The 21,565-nt window shown below is 40.8% G+C and overlaps 1 protein-coding gene across 1 annotated transcript; it reads right to left on the reverse strand.

Moving 5' to 3' along the window:
* Positions 1-3,206: 3,206 nt before the first annotated feature.
* On the reverse strand, positions 3,207-20,331 carry LOC307227881 (uncharacterized protein; the record flags this gene model as incomplete). Its single annotated transcript, XM_079997323.1, has 16 exons — positions 20,265-20,331; positions 19,113-19,290; positions 18,239-18,488; positions 16,812-16,917; positions 13,168-13,371; positions 7,902-8,269; positions 7,678-7,769; positions 7,150-7,404; positions 6,603-7,043; positions 6,206-6,301; positions 5,583-6,001; positions 4,804-4,945; positions 4,516-4,626; positions 3,936-4,063; positions 3,782-3,851; positions 3,207-3,494 (listed from the first exon to the last, which is right to left on the reverse strand). Exons 2-16 carry the CDS (start codon positions 19,269-19,271, stop codon positions 3,207-3,209), a joined length of 3,129 nt encoding a protein of 1,042 aa, XP_079853449.1. The 5' UTR covers positions 19,272-19,290; positions 20,265-20,331.
* Between the last annotated feature and the right edge of the window lie 1,234 nt (positions 20,332-21,565).

A 21,565-nucleotide genomic window follows, 5' to 3' on the forward strand; every position in this document is an offset into this window, starting at 1 on the left:
CCAACCCAAACAAGCATTCCGCATTAATAAGTGGAGAATAAAAGCACACCGATTGTCAAACTTGTCAGAATCAATTCACACTCCATTCTCACCCACTGAGACATTCGTACTTTAAATACATTTGGAGGAATGTCATACTTCCACACTTTTAACGTGCATCCGCAATAACTCTTCACTTTGGTAAAAAAAAAAAAAAAAGGTTTGTCTTACAGAGCGACAAACAGTTGGTAAGAAATACAATTTAAACAGACTTCCGGCACACACACACACACACACAGAGAAATCTTATAAACAAAGACATGTGATGCATAGAACTGGACTTAAGGTATTTTGCAATTCTGTGCATTTAAAAACAAAACGTCAAATTGCGTGTGTGCAATATGTAATAAATATGTTAATTAATTATTGGGTTGTTTTGTGTTTTTTGCAGAAAACTTTAGGAAGCTGGGGGGGGGGCGGGGGGGGGCGGCGCAGAGCATCACTGAGCTGCCTCTCAGCGCGGCCTGTCATCCTTGTTATTGGGGAGGACACGAGCTCATTTAAATACAGTGCGGGAAAACGAGCCCCAAGCCCCTCCCCCCTCCTTTAAAGCGAGCACATCCGGCCGCGAGGAGGGAGCGCTCGCAAACAATGTGGCTCCGGTCCCCGACAATAAAACACGGCGAGAAAACGCCACTTTCCCACTAAAAAAATGCGCACGGACGCGACGCGAGGCCTTTTCCGGGCGTCGGGGAGCGCGCGTTCTCAGTTAAACGGAACGACGCCTCGGAGCTTGATGCACTTTTGTGCCCTCAGCTGGGACGTGTCCCACTCAGCTGGTCCGATAAAAAAAAATAATAATAATAATGAAGCGCTGCAAACATTGCGGACATTTTACACACCAGCAACTGCACCCTGGATGGAGTTGGCTCGGAGATAAAATATGCTGTTAACATTAATTTCGTTAAAAACCCCGATAAAGAGCGAGCCTGGCCGCTGAGACGTACATTCATAAGCCGCCGTGGGGTTTTGTTAACTTTACAGAAGCCTTATTCGGAGAGCGCTCGCCTCGGAAACGTCTCCCGTCGCCGACGCTTTTCATCGAAAGACAAACACCTGGATCGTGTGAAGTTCAACGTCAACTCGCACGCATTGTCAGTGACAGCAAAGCCACGCCGCAGAACACATCCCCCCCCACCACCCACCCACCCACCAACCACCCCACAAATTGGTCGTCGCGTTTACCTGCGTTTTCTTCCCAGATGCAAACAAGAAACTAGTAGTTTACAACAGCGCGTCTTTCCGTCTTCTTTCACCGCTTCTTTTGGGTTGTTTTTAACACGACCAACTCAGCGGGCTGTTGAAGGCTGAATCAATGGTCGAAGACTTCGACACTTTATCCCCGCCCCGTCCGCCGCTCCGGAGCGCCGCTATTGGCGCCCTTCGGGCGAGCGCCGCCGGCCGATTGGCTGGCGCCGCCGTCCGTCTTCAATGTGACCGGAGCTTAGCCGCAGCGCGCGAAACGGCGGTCTCGTGGGCACAGATCACTTCCGAGAACTGGCCGCGAGATTATGTAAATCTAATACTATGCGCTGCGTTCCATTCGGTTTGGAACTCGGAAAGAAATCCCCAAACCCCCTACTCGGAATGCGAAGGGAGCCGGAATTCAAAGTCGGAATATCAGGGGCAGATCGCCCCGGTCCGAGATAACAGCACTGATCGGTTACAGCCATGGTCGGTTATTCCTGAAAATGACCAAAAACATATTAAATGTGAATATTACATCTGATTTTCCAATATATTATATGCACATTTCATAGACACTGATAATAACGACGACTAAGAATTTAACTTTAAAATTTCTCAGATAATGTCTGTGATTACAATCCTAATCTCTACATCAGGTTTTAGTTTTAAAGCTTGATTTGCATATTTGTACAATTATTATTATTTTTTTTTTTAGATTTGAACGATCATCACTCATGTCATGTCTTGGTAATTCATTTCACATGACATAACCAGTCTCCGTACTGACCATTACTCGGACGCATCTTCAAAGCTTTTGTTTTGGTGAGTGGGATGAGCGTATCTGACGTCACACCGGCGACACACGGAGCAGGAGCAGGTAGTTAACGGTGAAGAACGTTCCTCTCGTATGGGTTTGCATTTGAAAACAGGTTTCCGAACTACTCGGTGGTTGTAGCTTCCGTGCGGATGCCTCAGAATTCACTAACACACGTTTACTGCGGGGGTACACGTTCTCCCAAACAGATGGACGCCGGTAGCGTGAAAGTGGGGAGTACCGACTCCCAATAACCGATTTCCGAGTTTCTTGGAATGCAGCATTAGCGCTCTACTGTTATCAGTCGGAGCCCGTCGCGCTAATCTACTATTAAACTCTAACTAGTGACAGTTTTCGTCCCAAAAGACCTCCATACGATCTTTGCATAATAATGACTATTGAGTAGCGGTAACTAAGTTAGACAATGCTGCCGGTGAATGTTGTCTTATTAGACCTTACATGAAAGTTTGACGGACCACATCCACGATATAATCGGCATCCAATGTGACGTCACATTTTGTCAATTAATAACTATTACATAACCTGATCGACCAAACCAAGCCTGCTCCAATGTTTAAAATTGACTGTATTTCAATAGAAATATTTTCATATATGGTATCAAACTATTTTGTTAATTCATCACATTTCAGTACTGACATAACCATCAAGTAAAATACCACTGTTACACAAATCAAACATTTTAATTGTAATAGTATTAAACCACGTATTCTCCTCTTATTACGAAAAAAAAAAAAGATCACTACAAGGCTTTGACTTTGCAAAACATAAAACGCACGTTTCTTTTTTTTTTAAATAAGAAAAAAAATGTATACTGGCACAGATGAAGGCCAGTATTTTTTAAAGAATCATTACATTTGTTCCTGTGATGAATGACTAAGTATACCCATGCTTTTCCACACAATCACAAAATATGTCTTCAATCACTGTTAGTGGTTAATTATTTCATAGATTGAGACAACTCTTGGCCTTGCAAACTAATGTTCCGTTTCAGTATTCAAAGTTGGTATAATTTTCCATAAGCCTGTGTATAATAATGTGGACCACATTTCACATACTTGTCCGCCGCAGATCAGACAAAACATTCACGGAAGCTGCTCCCTCGTAAATGTTACAAAAATTATAAAAAAATTTTACTGGCACACCCCTAACAAGTGTATACATCCTCTGGTGCAGTGAAGGCCGGACAGAGCTGCCTTGCAGGGACTGCACAGCCCTGGGAGCCCAGGGAGGATGTGAGGAAGTGGACATGGTAGGCCAGGTTGTCCAGGAAGTCTTTCTGCTGCTTTGTTATGGCCTGAGAGAGCACCAGGGGCATGGACTGCACGCCCAGCAGGACAGAGTCCAGCTTCCCTTCGAGGGTGACGATCCTCCTGTCCAGGTCCTCACTGCGGCGCTGAAGTTCAGACACTAGATCATACATCATGCTCTGGGTCTGAGAGGGGAAGGAACGATAAGCATAAAGAAGTTAAAAGGACTGACAGTGTACAATCCACAAATCCAAGAGGTCTCACTGCAGCATGTTATGCAAATGACTTGATTAGGCCAATAAATTAAACATTAGGGTAAAAGTTGGAGGTAAAGCTACAAATCATTATAAACATTAGGGTTAAAGTTGAAATTATTATTCTACCACTAAAAAGTCAAATTAAAGACGTGTCTTTAATTTCCATGTATATAAAAAAAACATGAAAAAATGACTGAAGGTCTGCAGATACAAACCTTTGCCAGATCAACAACAGTGTTCGCCTGGTCCATTAGTTTCCTTTGCTCCATTTTGACTTGTCGTAGTCTAGATAAAGGTAGAAATTCAAAACTTGATTCTGTGCAGAAATATACCAGAAACTCAGCGCAAAATAAACTCCTGTGCATTTACTGGTGGATGGCTTGCAGAAACTTGCGCTGGTGGTTGCGCACTCTGGCGTGGTCGATCTTCTGGACGAGTTTGGTGTGTTTGTAGATGAGCCACGTCTCCCTCAGAACATTGGCTGCCGTGCTTTTCACCTTGGTGAAAATAAAGTGTGTAAAGTTAAGGGATCGCAACTAAAACAATGCAAATACTAATATAAACCTTTAAATAGTATTCTGATTACAGCAATGAGAAAAAATTTAAAAAAAATATGAACACAATTTAAAAAATTTTGTCTATTCATGTGCATAATTTATAGATGATGATAATGACACTAATAATAATGGTTACTATGAAAATACTTGAAAATTATTCATATAAAAATTAATAATTAATTCAAACGTTATTAAACGTAATTATTAATGAATAATAATAATGACTTAATTATCAAAATAATTTGAAAATTAAGAATTAATCATGGTGATTACAACCTTAATCTAAATACATATTTTAACAGTTTCCTTACCATCCATTCCCCAATTAAACACTTTTTAAACACTTAACAACACGATGCACTGTAAATGTTGGTGGTGGTGTGTCAGGTGACCTTCTTATAGAGCTGGGTGTCCATCATGAAGTTGTGGACGTGCTTCTCTGCTCTGGTCAGCTCAGACTTCCTTGCAACCACGGCGACCACTAAAGCCGTGCAGCCGGCGCCCTGGAGGGGAAGCTCAAAGCAGCGTCAGTGTAGCAAACTCTACATCTATATCCCACTATTCATTTCCAGCATTGAAGTATTAAGTTATGGATTGCAATCATTTTCAATTCTCAGACAATAATGGCCAAAAACTATGTGGAAACATGCTGTGCTGCGTGGAATCACTGGGACTCTCACCATGATGCCAGTCAGCAGACAAACTCCCTTCCCACAGTATGTGTGAGGGACCATGTCCCCGTAGCCGATGGACAGGAAGGTGATGGAGATCAGCCACATTGCTCCCAGGAATGTGCTGGTCACCTCCTGGGCGTCATGATACCTGGGAAAAGATGACGCCTGGCTCTAACAACAGTTGGAGATATGCCTTAAAGTGGTAATCTGTAAAATAACCTTTGTTAAAAGAAAAAGTGAAACTATTCATCCCATGTTTTATACTTTCTGAGTTGGCATTTCATAAGAAACAGCCATTCAATGTATTTGCGTTATGCATGTGCTCCTCTATGTGATATTTTCCAGGCAGGGTCCGCCTTTCAGTGCATTTAGAATGCACTGATGGGGCAAGTGTGAGAAGTGAAACGCAGTCGTGGTACATTTGACATTTGTGATGAACATTCACAAGAAATAACAGCACCCTGAGATGAATAAATATCCGCACCAACTGAAATGATCAAGGAAAAAAGTAAATAAATCAGAATAATGCCTCCCAGAAGAAAGAAGAAGAAGAAGAACAAGACCACACTGGAGTGAAGACGAGGGTAACACCGGATGTCGGGGGGTGCGTTGCTTTTTCTTATCTAATCCATATGATCTTGTGTATTTCCACTTTAATTTCAAAAATAAGGAATGTATTTCTACAAAAACATACGTAACAAAAGTTTTTTCGCGCGGATTCCTCTAGCTCCTAATCATCCTACCACTGTCATTCCTATGTTATTAGGCCGTTATAACATTTGTACCTCTCACAAACCCGCACAGTCCACGCTGCGATGATCCAGCAGGTGACACTAAACACCAGCAGCACGGTGCCGGGGCAGATGGTCATCAGCGTCTTCATGACGAAGCGCGTGTCGAAGCTGATCTTGTTGAGCGCCCCGATGCTGCGGGACGAGGCGTCGGTGAAGAGCTTGCTGTGGAGCAGCATGACCCGACCTATCAGGTAGAGGCGCAGGAACATGGGCACGGAGAGGAAGATGTCCACATCTGCATCCGCCACCGAGGGCATGTAGCTCAAGGCCAGCCGAGCCGTCCAGGTGAACACGTAGCGGCCGGGGATGGGGTGGATGGCGCACACAAGAAGCTCCAGCACCATAAAGAGAATCCGCTCATAGGTCATGGCTATCCTCCAGTCATCTGCACCATTGTCAACCATGAAAAGCTTACATGGAGAGGACGGACACATAGAGAGGTGTTTGATTAAAATAACAATTTTCAGCAAAATAAATCACATTTCATCCATGAATTTATATATGCCCAATTTCAATTAATAATATATTTTTTTAGGAAGTGGTGGACGTCCAAGATATTGTGTGGTTGAGCTTACCTTACCGTATAGATCGATACACATAGTTTAGTCACATACCTGGATCTCCCGTGCATGGTACATCACAATAAGTCCAAGAAGGACAGCAGTAGAGAAACTAATCAGGCCTTTCAGTACAAAAGAATATATGGATTCCTGCAGAAAAGTAAGGAGATAAAACTGATTGCAATGTGACAGCATCATACAGATTCAAATATCAGTCTCATATTTTTTTTTATAAATAAGAGGAAGTCACACACTGTTTCTCTGCTCTATCTACAATGTAAGGCTTTTTTGACTGTAGTATGGTTCAATGTTAGTTTGTAAGCAATCTTGCAGTTCTTTTACCATGCACCAATATCTATTTTGCAACAACGTGCCTTGTAATTCACCAGAACAAATTCCTGTGCATCTTCCACATGGCGATCAAAGTGATTGTGGAGGTTGTTTGACTTACCTTGGTGTAAAATCCCTTGGACATCTCTGTCTCAATCACCATAACAATAATGCCAATCATCCCACTGACCAAGGCGTAGTCGCTCAACTTCTTGCGCTTTCCAAAGAGGGCCCTCCGCTGGCCGAGCCTGTGGCCTATGTCCTTGGTCTTCTTCTGTGGTGCGGTGCTTTCGTCCGTGAATGGGTGGTCGCTGCCGGCCTTGCTGGAGTCTTCCACCTTCGAGAAGGTGTCTTCCATGATAGTTCTGTGGAGGAGGAGGCTCTGCGGGGGCTGTTGGCCCGAATCTGCAGGGATGGGACTCCCATCACTCTGGCTCTTCAGCTTTCCCGCTTCATCACTATGGGTGATGACACCAGAGTTCATGGCGGCGCGGGGTGGAGAAGAGGACTTAGAAACGGACGTTTTTGGTCCATTTTTGCTGAGATGGCCTTGATCATGACTCTGAACAATAAAGGGAGCGAGTCAACATGTAAGCAGCTGCATGCATAAATAACATGCACACCAAAAACTGTCACAGGCAAATATAGAAATATAGCTATCTCTGTACCTGATTCTCCGTTTGGAGGATCCTTTTTCCATCGAGACGATGCTTTACCAGGGAACTACGACGGCTGGGAGAGTACGACTGGAAACTTTTGTCAACGACTGGTGTGGAAGAACTTTTGGGCCACGGTGTGCCAGTGAATGGGAGCTCAGAAAAGTGTTGGCACTTGAGGGCGATCAAGGAATCTCCCAGTGACTTGCAAGTCTGATCACAACTGAGGAGCCAAGCAGAGTCCTTCTGTGAAGTCTTCTGAAGTATCTGAGGTTGTTTTTCACATTGCTTGTTAGACTGAAGCTTTCCTTTATTGGGAGGTTGAAGCTGGTCTTGAAGTTTTGACAAAGCCAACACTTGGTTTGCCTCAACACACTCAATAGAGTTTAGTGGTATGTTAAACAAATTGGATGGCGTAGTCAGGCTGCCATCTTTGAGCCTAAAGTGATTAGATGGTTGTTGCTGGAAAATGTCTTTTGGACCTTCTTCTCCGTTCCATTGGGAAATAAAACTATCCTGTGTGTAATAATGTCCAGATACCAAATGGTCCTCTTCGTTTGTAAAGAAGTGCTTGTTGGGCATGGAGAAGGAGAGCTTTCTCCTCTTGGAAACACTGGAGGGGCAGTCGAGGTCTGTTCCATGTTTTGGCCACAGGTGACAATTATTAGACTTTTTTTCTTGGGATACGTCAGGAGAAGAGCACCCGCCATTTTGATTTGTATGCAAAAGGCCGTTCCCTTGCTTCTCTGCAGATGTTGATTTACCTCCCCCGCTGCAAATATGGCTCCCAAACGGGAACAAGTCCCGCCCATTCAACTGTGGTAAGGTTGAGCTGCGAAATGGAAAGGGCTGCGATGAAGAACCAGAAGGACTGGAACCGCTGTATCTCCCCTGGGCTGCAGACGGAAGATACTCAAGTTGAGACGTCAAAGGCTCCAGGGAGGATTTGGAGAGTTGATAATGCAGGACATCGGGGTTTTTGGAGGGAGGCGATGCAGATTCTGAGTTGCACTGTTTGTAACCTCCGTCCTGGAAGACCTCGCCTGTGGAGTCCAGACGGCATGTGGAGTTGGTGGGTTTGACCAGGATGAGTCGCATTATTCCCAGCAGATCTGAATCACTGGCTGGACCCCTAAGAAGGCAATGTTCTATTAAAAAAAATGAAAAAATGATTCATTTTATCTGCCACATTCCATATAAGCGCACACATTATACGACATAATTTTGTATGTATTAAATAGATTTTTGTTTTTTCTTCACAGTGGATACACTAATATGTAATTTGCCAAGCTTTGCTTTCTAAATATTAGTCACAGGTAAGCTGATAGAAACAGACAGCAGTTGTAGGAAAAGAAAGAAAAGAGGGATGCACTGTCATTAAATTATTTTTCATGTATTTGTGTATTTTGCTCACACAAAACAATTGTGATTAAGCATTTGATAAATATTACTTGATAACTCAAAATGATGCTACATTGTACATCACATGTACACACTGTAAATTGTAACTCATTATCAAAGATAGTGAGGATGGAGCAGTTTTATTTTAAGGCTCAGAGTTCAGCTGTTTGTGAAATAGAGGAAACTGCTGTCAACAGCAGATGAGATCCGCTGACGTTCACCTTTTCACGATGTAAATCTGCAAGTCTGATCAATTCAGAGAATTAAAGATTTCTGTCAGGAAACAGTAAATCCAGGTACAGAGTGGAGAGTAAATCCACCTAAATTCAGTTCTCACTATTTATTTAAACTTGCCATAAATCTAAACACATTCTTTCATAGAATACATTGTCATATTAGTCATGGTAATTTAAGTTATCTGTATGACTATCTGTTATCTGTCTTTTATTGAAAACACAATATGAAAATGTTCTCATAAATAAATACATAATGGTAAATATTGTCATGGCTAGCCTACTCATTATTGTTCTCACCGCATTAATCACAATATAGTATTTATGTTTGTATGAAAAACAATCCAAGTCTCATTGGCCCAGTTCGTTCTCAGTTTACTAAACAATGTCTTGATACCACACATACAGGATTATTTTTGTCAAATATAGATTGAATGCAATTATGCATCAACTCGGATTTCTGCTTTAGCATACAAAAATGTAAATAAGTTCAATTGGTACAAATTGGCAGTTGATTTAATTACTTTAATTACATTTAAGTAAGCTTAATTTTTTTTACATGACAATAAAAAACAAATCACTGTTTATTAATCAAAGAGTAAGTATTAAGTTGTTTTTTAAATTGATACAACTTTTGTTTTTACAATCTTTTTCATATACTTCTGATCAACAAACACACAAAACACTCCCTACACCCATGAACCCGGTGATCCTTACCTCCTTCAAGTGTTTATGATCTTATGTTTAGGTCCTTCCCCGAAGAAGAGGGGCAGGAATTATGGCGGGTGGAGGGGAGAGTGATAAGATGAGCAGCGGTTTGAGTGGGAGCAGGACAGTGGCCTGGCTCCTCCTGGTCCACGCACCTGACAAAAAGCTGCACGGACAATTGCCTATGAAAGGAATGATTAGGATGCACGCCGAGGGAAGGAAAGGCAGCTGGAGGACTTGTAAGGGGCGGCCATGCAAATTGGGCTGGTAACGGAGGTGTGTGTGTGTGTGTGTGTGTGTGTGTGTGTGTGTGTGTGTGTGTGTGTGTGTGTGTGTGTGTGTGTGTGTGTGTGTGTGTGTGTGTGTGTGTGTGTATGTGTGCGTGTGTGTGTGTGTGTGGGGGGGGGGCTACATACTGTAAACAAACAACATGTTTTGGTGCTTGGTGCCACGTCACCTCGAAGCAACAAGTAGAAACCTCAGATCTGTTGTTGGCTCAAAGAAGGATCAATGGGAAAAGGGAAATGATGGATTGGTCGGTTGCCGGGGGAGAAGAAAGGTGATACTGCAAACACAAGGTCAGGGGAACGTGTAATTGATGCTCTGCGGTTCAAAGGCCTTCACAGAGCTTCTTATCTCCCCCGCCACAAGCGACTGGAAGGACAAAGGCGTGTCTTTTTTATTTATTTTTTGGACATCTGGACCTCAATTAATTGAAGATTCCTTTTATTAATGCATTCCATCAAAGAGCTTTGATGATATTTTTAATAGGCTTCACAGGAAATTTAAAAGACTTTGAAATTAAATAGTTTTTACCATGTTTCTGGTGTGTTTATGATATTTGCATCCAGAGTTGTTGGAAGCATCACCACAAGGCAAAATAAAAAAAAAATTTGATTTAGGGGTATTTTCATTATATATATATATATATATTTGTATATATATATATTTTCATAAAAGTTTAATTTAGCTTGCGCTGCCCTATAACTTTATACAAGGATGTACGGTATACCACATAACAGGTGGCTACGGAACTATCCACATGTGAAGAATCAGAAGGAGGTTTCACTGTTTTCCATGTCGAGTAAGATAAAGGTAATAAAAATAATAATATCAATAACAATAATGATAATAAAAAATATTATTATTATTATAATTTTCTGCAGCTTGTTTCTGCAAACAAAAAAGTTAAAATGGAAATATGTGCTGAAACAACCTATTGGGGGAAATTTCAGAGATTAAAGATGGTTAACAGAGTGCATGTAGCTTTTTTATGAATGTAAATATATTGCAAAAAGCAAGAGCTTGTAGAATGGGATGTGAGAACCTGTGGAACAAAAATCTCATTGTATATTCAATCTGAACTTGTATATTGACATTTTCAGTCACGTCAAATATTCACACACCTGTGTTCTGTAAAAAAATCACAAACGTGTAATTTGATATGTGGATGGATATACTGATATATATATTTTTTTTGTGTTTATTTTTTAACTCTAAGCCATTTTTCAGTACAACTACAAATCTGTGATCACAATCTCTAAAATTGGTCATTACAACTTCACAAATGTCATGTGACTTAGGACACCCAAACTAAGTCTATATAGTACTAGGACGCAGACTAAATGTTGCACAACCTTTCAATTTCACAGACTAAATATGGAACTTTGAAATTTCGAAAATCATATATAAAAACAGAAACTTTTATTTTTTACTTTTAATTGAAAGGTTTTGGATGTCCAAAGTCACATGACAGAAAAGCTATTTAAATATTTAAATGTTGTCATGTAATTTGTAGACGGTCCCCAATACGCCATTGAAACAGGGACCACCCTCAGCGCTGCGGCTTGTCCCTCATTCCGGGGACACGATCGGTCACTCTCCCCTTAGAGGTCCGGTCGAATGTCTGTTGAATATGTGAATATCGAGCCAACTTTACCACGGTTAATTACCGTGACAATATATTGTGATCAGCGCTAAAAAAACAAACAAAAAAAAAACCCTCCTATCTTGTGATTAGTCAGGTCATTTTCATAGGGTTCTGAGCACTTTAACCCCTTCAAAAATGCCATTCATTTTAACTAAGAAGAAGAATAATAACAATTCCTTCCTTGATTCTTAGGGTGAGTCATCAGTCATCTTAGAATACATTTATAAGACTCATAACAGTAGCATTAGCTTAGTCCTGATTTAGATTAAACTCTGTCTGCAAAACCGGCCCTATACTGTCTGGTTTATCTCTCTCTCTCTATTTACAAAGAGCCCAGACTGCAGCCTCAGCAGGCAGCTCTGTGAATGTTGCTGCGCAGTAAAAACCTTTGTGATCAGTGGTGCAGACTTCCACTCTCTAGGCCTTATCAATAATTACTATGTTCATTCCAAATAATGTTCACTAGGCTGTAGCAAACCAACAGGAGTGCATCATTCATCGATTTGTTAATACACAATTTTTGGTGGTCTTTTTAGGTGTTGCTGCAAGTTTCAGTGGCGTTAGGACCTTGGAAGTTGTTGGACACTATTATTATTATTATGCCAACACAACAAATTATTGGTAAAGCACTTAAATGCTCTTGTCGGACCAGCATCCTTTGGCATTTTTCCCCCAATATTTAACTATTCTAATTACATAGTAAATAACACACACACACACACACACACACACGGCTGGAATGAGACAGACTGAGAAAGGGTGATGTGCGATGAGATGCTTGACGCTGAGATGCCGCACTGCGTACAATACGCTGAGGTATTGCGCAGTACAATACAGACTGGTCAGAGAGCTGGTCGTAAGTCCGAACTGTCGTTAAACAGGTAGGTCGTTAAGTGAGGAGTACCTGTATAAACTGTGCTATTTTAAAGCTTATTTAGAAATCAAGTACTTTGCTTTAAAGGCTTAAATGTGTGTGCACATGCAGTAGTGTGTTAACACACAGGAGTCCACTGCATTCTTCCCAAAAAGATAAATAGAAAAATAACAAAAAAATATATAAATGAAAATTCTAACATAAATGCAAATGAACTTCGAAAAAATTATTTGTGCACTGTGAATGTGAACTAGTGTTCATCCATTGTCATCCAAATGTTTATACCTGCTTAAAAAACAGTTTTGGACAGTGGATCATATTCCACCGTATATATTTAGCTTAAGTTACTTATTCCAATTGGTTAAATTCAGATAGAGCCATTGAATTTAGACACTGCAAAAAAAACAATTCAAATACACTTACAAACACTTTTCCCAAAAGCACGCCAAAGACGTTGTGTGATTTCACGCACTGCATTTATTCATGTGGATGTTTCCAGCCCTGTTGAGTGAGGGCAGTCCATGATCTCACAGTAAAAAAAATATAATTTTTTTTTCATGTTGAAATGGAAATGTAACCGTCAAATCAAATGCTAGAATATCAAAACATCTGGCTTCATATCTCCTGCGATGAGCTCATTTGAACCAACAAAATCATAATTAAATGCAGTGATATGGATGTTAGTAATTACTGCAATAGTCATATGTTGTATATGTTGTTTTTTCTCGTTCTAACTAAAGTTGCACAGAACTAAAAGCTGAGCCCCCTGGCATTCAGGACATTGTGAGTGGGCAGCAACGCAATGATTTAACTCAAATATCATTTTCCCGTCTAAGGCCTCAGACGCATATTCTTATGTTATTTTCTGGTGGATTGGGTGTGTTCACTTGGCGTTGTAGCTGCTGAAGCGCTGGTTCAGCGGGTTCTCTGGAGACTTTGTCCATTCCTTCTTCAGCTGCTGCTTGAGCTGCGAGAGCCTCATGTTGGGGTTTTCCTTCTTCATGCGCGACATGTTGGCCTCTTCGTAGGCAGCGAAGGCAGCTTTCATCCTCCGCTCTGGGTGGCGGTCCAGCTCCTCCTGCGCCGTGCTGCAAGACGGAGAGAGAACAGCGATGAGCTGGACAGGAAGTAGCTTGGATGTCAGATGCACAATAGCGCAATATATTGTGCTATTGTGCAATAATGGATATTAGATGCCAGCTGGATATTATATAAGTGATATGCAGAATTTGCAGAATATACAGTTAATCAGTGTGGTGTGGGGATGGTGTGGCTGAGCAGCCACACCTGACCTGGATCTAGGTGATTGGGTCATTGTGGCTGCATACCTGTTGCTCATTGGTTGGTCTAAAGAGCAGCAGGTAAAACCGCCATCCCCACACACAATCAGGATAGGAGCCCTGTCATGACATGTTCTATCTGCTCCTGGCTAATTCCACCTAGCCTTCTCTCTACAATAAACTGCTGTCTACAACCCACCGTCTGTGTCTCTGCACCGGAGGGCCCTGAAAACAGCACTTGGGTGGTGTGTGGTAGGCAGAATTGTCACTATCAGATTATCACGATAATTTATTATTCAATGTGGCACCGTACCACTACACCTTGGGCTTTATGTCAACACAATTTCCTTTTGGCTTTGAGGCAGCAAGGTAAGAACATGTGTTATGGAAAATAAGGGATCAAAACTAAAGCAATTCAGACTATCATTATGACATACACCGATCGGCCACAACTAGGGATGTTGACAATTAATCGATTAATTGCTAATAAGAATTTAATCGATTAAGAGTTTGTTCCAATTGTATCAAAAGAGTCTTTGTGGGGCGCAGGGCATTTGGAGGAAAAAAATACCCAGTGGAGCAAGAAGTAGAAGATGGAGGCTTCCACAAGAACGACAAACATGGCTGCGCGTAGACAATGGGAGCTTCTTGAAGCCAAGGAGGAAACTGTTTATTGTTGCTCAACAACTAATGCTGTGCTCAAATGGAACACGTCTGACTGCTGAATGGCAAGGGAAAAAAAAAATAATAATAAAAATAAAAATAAAACCTGGAGTGAGGGAGTCACAACTGCAAAACGAAAAAAGCGATACAGTATGTTGCTCTGGTGATGACTACAATAAAATATATTAAACTAAATTATTGTGTGTTATTACATTTAAGAATTGTAGTAATATTTAGTAATTTTATCAGCATCTCGTTGTCCATATCTGCCCCGTATATGTTCTGCAACGTAACATCCGACTCAACCAGCTGCGTAGGACACCAAAAGGTTTAACTTGCGCAAAGACGTGTCGTACATATTCCTGTATGTGCAAACCAGCTCAGTAAGTCTCGCTTGAAACTTCTCCATTTTTACATGAAAGGAGGAGAAACTCTCCCTGCGCCAAGACATAAAACCCTGGAGATGCGCCCCATCAGGTAGATCCCCACGCACCATGGCTCTACCCACTGGTGACGTCATAAGCTTTTATGTTATCAATTAATCAACGATTGTTTAAGGTTAACAACTATCGATTAATGAAATTCCTTTACATTTGCATCCATAACCACAAAATTAAAACTATCCACAGGTGAAGTGAGCAACATTGCTCGTTCCAATGGCCCCTGTCAAGGGATGGGATATATTACGCAGCACGTGAACAGTCAGTTCTTGAAGTTGATAAGCAGGAAAAATGGGCAGGTGTAAGGATCTGAGCGTCTTTGACAAGGTCCAAATTGTGATGGCTAGATGGTCAGAGCATCTCCAAAATGGCAGGTCTAGGCTTGGGCAAGAGTACAAAATTCCAATCACTGATCGCACCTCACATCGCAGGTGCGCTGAGGTGCGAGATCCATGAGGAGTTTCTCATGAATATATCTTGCCCAGACAATCCGATACCCTGATACCCATTCACGCCTTAAAAAAAAAAAAAAAAAAAAAAAGCGCGCCAGATCGATCTGCCGCGCTTTTTTTTTTTTTTTTTTTTTTTTTTTTTTTTTAATCGATCGATCGATCGATCGATTTATCCACCCACTCGGAGCTGTGGAGTAACAACTAACCCTAACCCTAACCCGCTGTGCACACATCGCAGGTGCGCTGAGGTGCAAGGTCCATGAGGAGTTGCTCATGAATATATCTTGCCCAGACAATCCAATACCTTGATACCCATTTACACTTAAAAAAAAAACGCGCCAGATAAGAAGAGCATCGTGGGGTCCACCCATCCGCGTGTACCTGTCGCTCTATATGCAATTCTTGTGATTATAATATAGCAACATATAATATAATCTCAAAAAGAAAGATATAGATTTATTTTGTTTCCTTAATTTTCTCACTTGTATGAAAAATTAAAAACATAAACCTAAGTCAGGTAATTGGAGCACAGTTTTTTTGGCCAATGTTGGCCTGTGTTTTTATTTTAGATCTATTTATTTTCGTTGGCCTGCATGCATGAAACAAAAGTTTTTAAACACAACTGAGTTAAAAACAGACCCAAAGCTTGATTTTTTCACCCCCATGCTTCACAGTAGGTATGGTGCTTTCCTTCTCCTCCAAACAAGACAAGTTGAGTTTTTACCAAAAAGTTCTATTTTGGTTTCATCTGACCATATGACATTCTCCCAATCCTCTTCTGGATCATCCAAATGCTCTCTAGCAAACTTCAGACGGGCCTGGACATGTACTGGCTTAAGCAGGGGGACACGTCTGGCACTGCAGGATTGGAGTCCCTGGCGGCGTAGTGTGTTACTGATGGTAGCCTTTGTTACTTTGGTCCCAGCTCTCTGCAGGTCATTCACTAGGTCCCCCTGTGTGGTTCTGGGATGTTTGCTCACCGTTCTTGTGATCATTTTGACCCCATGGGGGGATGGGGTGAGATCTTGCGTGGAGCCCCAGATCGAGGGAGATTACCAGTGGTCTTGTCTGTCTTCCATTTTCTAATAATTGCTTCCACAGTTGATTTCTTCACAACAAACTGCTTACCTATTGCAGATTCAGTCTTCCCAGCCTGGTGCAGGTCTACAGTTTTGTTTCTGGTGTCCTTTGACAGCTCTTTGGTCTTGGCCATAGTGGAGTTTGGAGTGTGACTGTTTGAGGTTGTGGACAGGAGTCTTTTATACTGATAACGAGTTCAAACAAGTGCCATTAATACAGGTAACGAGTGGAGGACAGAGGAGCCTCTTAAAGAAAAAGTTACAGGTCTGTGAAAGCCAGAAATCTTGCTTGTTTGTAGGTGACCAAATACTTATTTTACCGAGGAATTTACCAATTAATTCATTAAAAATCCTATAATGTGATTTCCTGGATTCTTTCCCCCCATTCTGTCTCTCATAGTCGAAGTGTACCTATGATGACAATTACAGGCCTCTCTCATCTTTTTAAGTGGGAGAACTTGCACAATTGCTGGCTGACTAAATACTTTTTTGCCCCACTGTATATAGACCCTACACCCTACACTTTGGAAATATCCATCTTCCATACCATATTGTATCATACCATAGTCCATACTATATTATACCCATATTATCCTAGACAAGCGAGCCCATACCTGAGCACATTGATGGCATCTTCTATGGTCCTGGCCTCGACAGAACCCTCCTCAGGGATTATCCTGTTCACATTCTCCTCCAGAGGAGTCTCAAGGTGGCTCATCTCTGCAACAGCAACAGAGCAGACAGATGGCGACATATTTTAATACTTGCTGGGAAATGTCTTAGTTTAGAAATGCTTGGCGAATCTGATTAAAGAAAGGCTTTTGTCTGTAAATAAAATATTTCCGTTTAAACTATTTCAATATACAACAATGAAGATAGCAATTTATCGTTTGAAATTGTTTTCAAAACTGGGTGTCATTCAGCACACATATATTAATATAGTTCATGATAAATTCTGTCATACTAGAAACTCAGGATCAACTCAGAATCCCTACTCACTCAAAAGTAGGGGTGTCCCGACTCTCCAAATCCCCCATTCAATTTGACTTTCAATTTTAAGGTCACGACTCGATTCTCGATTTAAACACATGTATTTTTTTCGGCACTGACCACTATGCCCTTGTAAGACTATTGAGTCTTGATTTGTAAAGAAAAATACTTTCTCAATAAGTAATTTTTAATTGAATATTAGAAATTATAAATAATTAAAAAAAAAAAAGAGAATATTTAAACAACACACCTAAACAGTTAAGATCTTTAGAAAAACTAGACTTTGGAATAATAAACAATAAATTACTTATTACACTACTTTTAAGTTACTCACGGTCCCGGCACAGTCCACCAGCTGGTGGTTGGGAACTTCTCTACTAGAGGACATTCCGTCAGTGGTGGTCAGGTTTATTTCCTCACTTTCATTGCCACATCTTTGTAATTACTGAACATTCTGGTCAAATGCGCACTCTCCTTTGCACACACAGTGAAAGGCTGGAGGAAAGGGAGAAGCGCCGGTGCACTGACTGCGCTCGTGTGTCACCGCCGACGCACACCGTTACCGGGAATATTTCTCTCTAATGTGCGTTCACTGTGCAACAAAGTAAATTAAGTTATATTTAACTTTTATTTTGGTAATATTCAAATTCTATTCAAATTTGGTGAGTGCTAGCCCTAGCGCCATGTGCGTTGAGGGATGCGGCTCTTTAAGGTGTAGGGAAAATTTCTTATTTTGGCTTACCTGTAATACTTAAGATTCACAGACGAATTTTTGACCCCGAGTCATTTGATGATTAAAATGAAATTATGGTTTGGTTTGAAGTGTTATAGTGTACGTTCAAGTGTAATATTTATTTTCAAGGTTTCATATTTGTGTCAACTGTCATTAAGTCAGCAGCAAAATTTTAACAAATTAAATATTTTACCATCGTTCAAGGATTTAAATATTAATTGTAATATATTTTTTCTGGACAGGGAGGCACTATTTAGGGATAAAGAACCAAAAGAAGATATTTCATGCCCACACCACATGCACGGACTGAGCTCTTACCTTTGGGTTTGGGCTGAATCTGCTGCTGCTGCTGTCGTTGCTGCTGCTGCTGCTGCTGCTGCTGCTGCTGCTGCTGCTGCTGCTGCTGCTCGGCCTGCAGCGTCTCCTCAATCTGGGCGCGGGTCACTTTGCCCCCAGGAGCTGCCTCCTTGGAGCCCCTGCCCTTTATCATGGCGGCCTCCTGCTCCAGGAGCCGCTGGTTTTCCTTTTTTCTTTCCAATGCCTCCAGCCTCTTCTTCTCTTTGTCATCCTGTTGCGGCAGAAAGAGTAAAGATTTATCACATCGGTACATTTCAGACTTTCTCAGGACTGTATTATATGTAGTATATAAAACCGAACCAAAATAATTCCACACTCATAAATAGGGATGGGGTTGAAATACTGAAATTCAAATTTGCTATACAAAAATACAACAATATGCATCATGCGGTGTTTTGTGACCATTGCTGAAGAAATAATGATGTGTATTGGGCTGAGTTGAAGGAAGTTAAACTAATAAATGTTTGGTATATACACTTCAAACGATAAATGCATTTATTATGGGCACCTTGCAATACAGATTGCAGCAAATAAATTACTTTTTGGTTCACGTTACGTTATTCCCTGTTCACAATCATAATCCCATGGCAGTTAAAATCTGAAGTTAAGCCAAGTGTGACAGATAAGCAATGGTCTTTTTGTATATCACAAAACTCTATATAGACTATATTATGAGTTGAGTTTATTATCCCACTGCTACTCATTAATGATTGAATTATTAGAATAGCCACTCAAGAAGAGACTTGATAATGTACTCCATGCTGGTTACCTCAGACTAGCATGTTACAAAACATGAGTCAACTAAGTTTCTACACACCCATGGTGGGTGGCTCACCTTCCTCTGTTCTTTTTTCAGAACATGTTTGTCGTTTTCCTTCCACAGAGCATCCTCCTGTTCCTGCTTCTTCTGAGCGTCTGCCATACACATGGCCTCGGCCTTACGTGCTTTGGCTGTGGCCGCTTTGGAGTTCTCGCCCTGGAACTTCTTCGGCATTCCTAAGGCTGCTCTTCACCTTGACGTACGACGAGATATGTTGGAAATCATACGTTGCTCAACCTCCTCCACTCATGGTCATTTATTTTGTCAGCCTTTTTAGTTACTTTTTTTTTATTTTTTTATAATAACCCTTAGTTGTATAGCAACTTTTAACCACTTTCAACTGAAAGTGATTTACATTAATAGAAGGGAAGCAGTTATAAGTAGTAATAATAATCAAGATAAAAACAAACTAGCAAAATTGATTTAATAGGCGAAAGTTAATATTATACAGTTTTGGGTCATCAAAATTTTTGTGTCAGTGTGTCACAATGTGAATTGTTGATCCTGAAGATTATTGTTAATTGTTACATATTTAAATGTATTGTAATGTTTTCAATTTTTTTTTTTTTTTTTAATTCTTTGTTCTATTACTTTATTATTATTTGTTATATCATATGTGTGCTACTGTTCACGCCACAATTCCCCTTCCGGGATGAATAAAGCATCTATCGATCCATCCGTCCGGCATGATCATTTCTCAGCTAATTTCATCTTTGTGGTGCTGTTCTCATCTCATATCTTTACTCACCTCTCCCACCTGCGACGCCCCCCCCCCCGCCTCCCACACACACACACACACACACACACACACACACACACACACACACACACTATGCAATGCAGTAGGCTAGCTAAAACGGGTAAAGAAGACCCAAACGTGCTAATAAATAACATTTTGAATTGTCTAGAGCCCCTCATTGCCGTCTGTACAATAATATACGTTTGGGTTTTTTTCTCGACGAATCCGACTTTAACCTATGCGTTCTCTGTGTTCTCTAACTATTTCTATTTGACGTTTGATTGCATCAGTTAGATTCAACGATGCTCAACAGCTTGCATTCTCGAATATAAACTAGGATGAGATTTAGTGAAGCGCATACAGCAGACTAAACATGGCCAACGGCACCATTTATTGTGATTATAGTATGAGAGGAAAGATGTTCATACCTAGACGACAACAGTGTCTGTTGTTTGAAGTGGCGTCTGGCAGCTCCTCTGTCAGAGCGAGGCGCACAGTGATGACGTGACCTCGCTCGGTGATTACGTCAGTTTCACGGCTCAGTGTTCGTCATTATTTATTTTATGACTTAACAAATAACAGCGTTGTGGAAAAAGAAAGCGGTGTCCAATCAAGACCGCGATTTTTCCTTTTTATTAAATTAAAAGCAGAACACATAACAATGCACAGCTAGGGATAGCAAGCGTGGTCCCGTTAATATTGCAGCTGTCCTTGGCAAAGTGCTACTCAAACCCAGAAGAGTACGGCGCACTTTGCAACACAAACTACCTCTAAGGACTCAAACATATTTGTGATAACCCGCTGTGATGGCGCAATATTGTCAGTTCACATACATGGTAGCGTCCTAGTCATGACATAGTTTGTGTATATATGCATATACACGGCAGAGAAAATAAGGTTGAAACACCTGGGGGGTTGACAATAAAACAAAAATGTAAACTTAAAGAATTTGAGCAGCAAGGACTATAACTCAAAATGCAGTTCACTTTGACGTGACCTCATATAATTTATTTAGACATTGTTTAATAAATGAGTAAATCTTTATCTTCCCCATTCAGTCTTTTGAGTTTTTCAAATAGAAGGTCACATTCTGATCTCTGCTTTATAGAGGTTACAAAAATACACATTTCATCCTGAATCAGTTTCTGATTTTCTGTTACATTATCAAAAAGCTACTAATTCTGTCTTTGTTTGTCAAGGCCAAAGAAGATGATCTTTTTTCACCCTCTTCCATCCATCTAGCTCTAAATGGAATATATGCTCCATTTGGATTCACCATGTACATCTCATCTAACTGAGACTGTAATGGCTGTTATGTTATATTCCAGTGAATTCATTTTGTGAATCAATTAATTTTGTTTTTATTTCCTTACAAGTGAGATGTTTTACCTGTGCCAATGGCTATTTGTTTGACCTTCAAATTTAAACCATTGCCATTTATTGATATTAGACATGTCTAGCTTCCTAACCTCCTCAATGAGAGCCTTCACCAGATCACAAAATCCAACATTCTGTTACAAGTCATTATTGAATTTCCAAATATTTGCAGAGATCTGACACTGCTTCGACATTGATCAGGACAGACCCACAATGATCTGTGAGTGGAGGAGCTGAAATTCTGAAGTATCGTTACACAGCTCACTAGAGATAAGCCAATAATGTAGTTTTCAACATTGTCTGTTTTCTGAAGAATTAAACCATATATGCCGAATGCAAGTTGGGTTAGAAA

The sequence above is a fragment of the Zeus faber genome, assembly GCF_960531495.2.
Source record: "Zeus faber genome assembly, chromosome: 1".
Lineage (NCBI taxonomy): Eukaryota > Metazoa > Chordata > Actinopteri > Zeiformes > Zeidae > Zeus > Zeus faber.